This window comes from Triticum dicoccoides, chromosome 2B (assembly GCF_002162155.2).
Source record: "Triticum dicoccoides isolate Atlit2015 ecotype Zavitan chromosome 2B, WEW_v2.0, whole genome shotgun sequence".
Taxonomy (NCBI): domain Eukaryota; kingdom Viridiplantae; phylum Streptophyta; class Magnoliopsida; order Poales; family Poaceae; genus Triticum; species Triticum dicoccoides.
The window spans coordinates 543,899,341-543,902,775 of record NC_041383.1 but is presented as its reverse complement, the minus strand read 5'-3'; the positions used below and the strand labels follow the sequence as shown (position 1 = coordinate 543,902,775).

General features: G+C 44.9%; 1 protein-coding gene across 1 annotated transcript; it reads left to right on the top strand.

Moving 5' to 3' along the window:
* The first annotated feature begins 2,600 nt into the window (after window positions 1–2,600).
* LOC119364755 (chitinase 5-like) lies at window positions 2,601–3,164 on the top strand. The gene has a single exon (XM_037630274.1). The coding sequence runs from the start codon at window positions 2,658–2,660 to the stop codon at window positions 2,919–2,921; it is 264 nt and encodes an 87-aa protein (XP_037486171.1). The 5' UTR covers window positions 2,601–2,657; the 3' UTR covers window positions 2,922–3,164.
* Window positions 3,165–3,435: the final 271 nt, after the last annotated feature.

The window sequence follows — 3,435 nt, the reverse complement described above, 5'->3', positions numbered from 1 at the left end:
CTAAAGAGTTGATGTTGGACAAGGAAGACAACATAATGGGTTATGTTTTCTCGCATCTCAGTTAAAGTATATTGTCATGGATCATTCAAACATGTTGAGCTTGATTTTCCCCGTCATGCTAGCCAAAATTCCTTGCACCAAGTAGAGATACTACTTGTGCTTCCAAATATCCTTAAACCCAGTTTTTGCCATGAGAGTCCACCATACCTATCTATGGATTGAGTAAGATCCTTCAAGTAAGTTGTCATCGGTGCAAGCAATAAAAATTGCTCTCTAAATATGCATGACTTATTAGTGCGAAGAAAATAAGCTTTGTACGAACTTGTTATGGAAGCAATAAAAGCGACGGACTCCATAATAAAGGTCTACATACAAGGGGCAATATAAAGTGATGTTCTTTCGCATTAAGATTTTGTGTATCCAACCCTAAAAGCGCATGGCAACCTCTGCTTCCTTCTGCGAAGGATCTATCTTTTACTTTTTGTCTTTTACTTTATGCAAGAGTCAAGGTGATCTTCACCTTTTCCTTTTTCATTTTATCCTTTGGCAAGCACTTTGTGTTAGGATGATCCTGATGTATATATCCAATTGGATGTACGTTAGCATGAACTATTATTGTTGACATCACCCAAAGGTGAATACGTTTGGAGGAAACATTATAAGCCCAATCTTTCTCTGTGTCTGATTAAAACTTCATAACCACAAGTATTGTGTGAGTGTAAGCAATTGTAGAAGACTATATGATAGTTGAGTATGTGAAGTTTGCTAAACCAAAGCTCTCACATAGACTCTTCCTGAAAGTAAGATGAATTGCAATTGTTTGATGACTAAGAATGAAGTTTGCTAGTTTTCAAGAAAGTTTATGGTCTATGCTTTAATATGTGAATTGCTTGTTACTAGATCATGAAAAGTTTTATGAGATGAACTATTGTTATGACATATTATCATGCTAGAAAGGGTGATTGAAATTATCATTGATCAAACTTGTGCACCTTCTAGCATTCACACTTCAAAAATTCTTTCTTTATCATTTACCTACTCGAGGACGAGTAGGAATTAAGGTGCATCTAATGATTCGTCGTTAAGGCATGTCTCCGCGTCGGATTCACCGTAATAGTCGTACGCATTACTTATCATATAATATTCCAGAATGAATTCAATTTGCATGCCAATAAAATTTTTTACTTACATACCTGACTAATGTAATCTTCATTTGAGACCTCCGAATTGTTTTCCAGACCATCATCATGCTCATCCATCTACAAATTTTTAACACAAAAATATAATGTTGTCGGATGACACCAAAAAATTACAACATGATAATGCCACTCACATTAAAATCTTCCCATTCGTTCCCATTCTCTGACTGATCTCCAAAATCTGAATTTTCATCATCTGACCAATCTTCTATCCAGTCTTTCATCAGTTCTCCAAACTCCATGTTTACCATCATATAAGTTAACTCCTCGTCCGCCATTTCCTACAACAAATAATATGTATCAACACATGTGAAAACATTATCAATGAAGAAATATCAACACATAGCACACGATCACGGATGTTATGTAAATAACCCCAACCGAGGCCGTTCAGATCTGCCAAACCAAGTCAGGAAGATGGCCACGGCACTCGTCGTGATCACTTTCAATCGCGAGGAGCGGCACTACAAAACCTAGCTAGATCTGTGATTACCTCTGCCGCCGGATACCTAGGTTAGCCGCCACATCAAATAATGATAGTCCTGGTGGACACAGCCGACGGCAACCGATGCTACGTGAACCCTACACTGAAGAAACCCAGATCATGAGGAGCAGCACTACCGGAACAAGATCCACGATCGCATGCGCCGCCGGGTAGGTAGGTTACCCGCCCCGCTAGGTTAACCACTGCCTCTGACGACGGCAGTTCGTTCGATGTTGCCGCGAGCGAGACTAGAGGGGTGTGGGGGGATGCGGGATACAGTACCTGTGAGCGCTGGAGATTCACGACGTTGCCGCGCCCGCTGTCCGACGAGATCGCCGGCGACGAGATAGCCGCGCGCCGCTGGAGATGTACTGCGTGAATTATGGAGCTGCGTGAATGCTCGCGAGATTGATGGAGCTGCGTGTATGATTGGATCCGGCAGGTCCTACGTGGTCGTAGGGTCGTGTGATGTTTTTTTTCCGGACCAGGGTACTGTACGTATACGGTCTGGGTTGTACAAGGCTAGACAGGGCTTGGCAGGGCTAGACATGGCTTGGGTTTGGGCTACGGTGGGCCAGAAAAAAACCAAACTCGTGGGGACAGAAATGCCTCTCGGAAATTAGGTTAGGGGGAGCACCGGAGCAGGGCTCCTTTGATAGATAGAAATTTAGATAGCCGGGTCAGCAGCCGCCGTTCCGGACCGGGGACGTCATCACTGTTGGCCGTGCGTGGCCGCGGCAGTTGTGCCTATATATGGCTAACAAACCGAGATAAGATGCGCGTCATCCTTTGCATATGTGTAACGTCCAAGCGTAATCTCATCATCACGCCTGCCCATCATATTTCCTTTTCTGCTACCGAACTCGCTTAAATAAACCACCACCCCAGGCAGAGCTTCTTCCACCTCAAGTCAAGTAGCTGTGCCACACAACAGCAGGACCTTAACCAGTTACCCGGTCACCTATCAAGCACAGATGGCAAAGCTAGCGATGCCGCTCGCTGCGACGTTCCTGACACTCGGGCTGGCAGTGCTCCTCCTGTCCGCCGCCGGTCCGGCGGTCGCGCAGAACTGCAACTGCCCGGCGGGCATGTGCTGCAGCCAGTGGGGTTACTGCGGCACGGGCCCAGACTACTGCGGCGCGGGGTGCCAGTCGGGGCCGTGCACGGTGGTGAGCAGTGGCGCCGCAGCCGCGGAGACGTCCGGCGGCAAACCCGTGGGGAGCGAGCGCACCCGATAGGTGACACGTATGCACGCCTGCCTCAACTCCCAGGGCTGGAATGTGATGATCATCCGATCTTATAATAGAATAAAGCTAAGTAATTGAATTACTGGGAGCTAAGTAAAGCAAAGCTTGTAATGGTACGGCTAATACGTACCGAGTACCTCCTAGATGGCCAGAGCAGTATTGTTGAGAAGGAAATAAGCCACGGACAACAACGGTTGTTTGATATATTTGAATAAAAAGTGTTTTACCGAATTATCATTTTGCATCCATCATAGATTGCACTTGGTATTTGCTACCGCCTAGCCTACAAAAAGTCTTATATTTTGATATGAAGGTAATATCAACTATCCAAAAAATGAATGTAGCCGGCTTCAGTATGGCAACACCGGTAGTGGTTGTTCGGGGGTCTCAGAATTTCAATGTAACTTTTAGTATGTTTGAGGTGCTTTGTACTTTCGGTGAACATTGATAATATATCTTGATCATTTTCGTAAAAAGAACGAATTTCAATGTAACCTTTAGTACC

Coding starts and splice junctions, on each gene's coding strand:
- LOC119364755 (XM_037630274.1), top strand. CDS start 2,658: ATGGCAAAGCTAGCGATGCCGCTCGCTGCGACGTTCCTGACACTCGGG.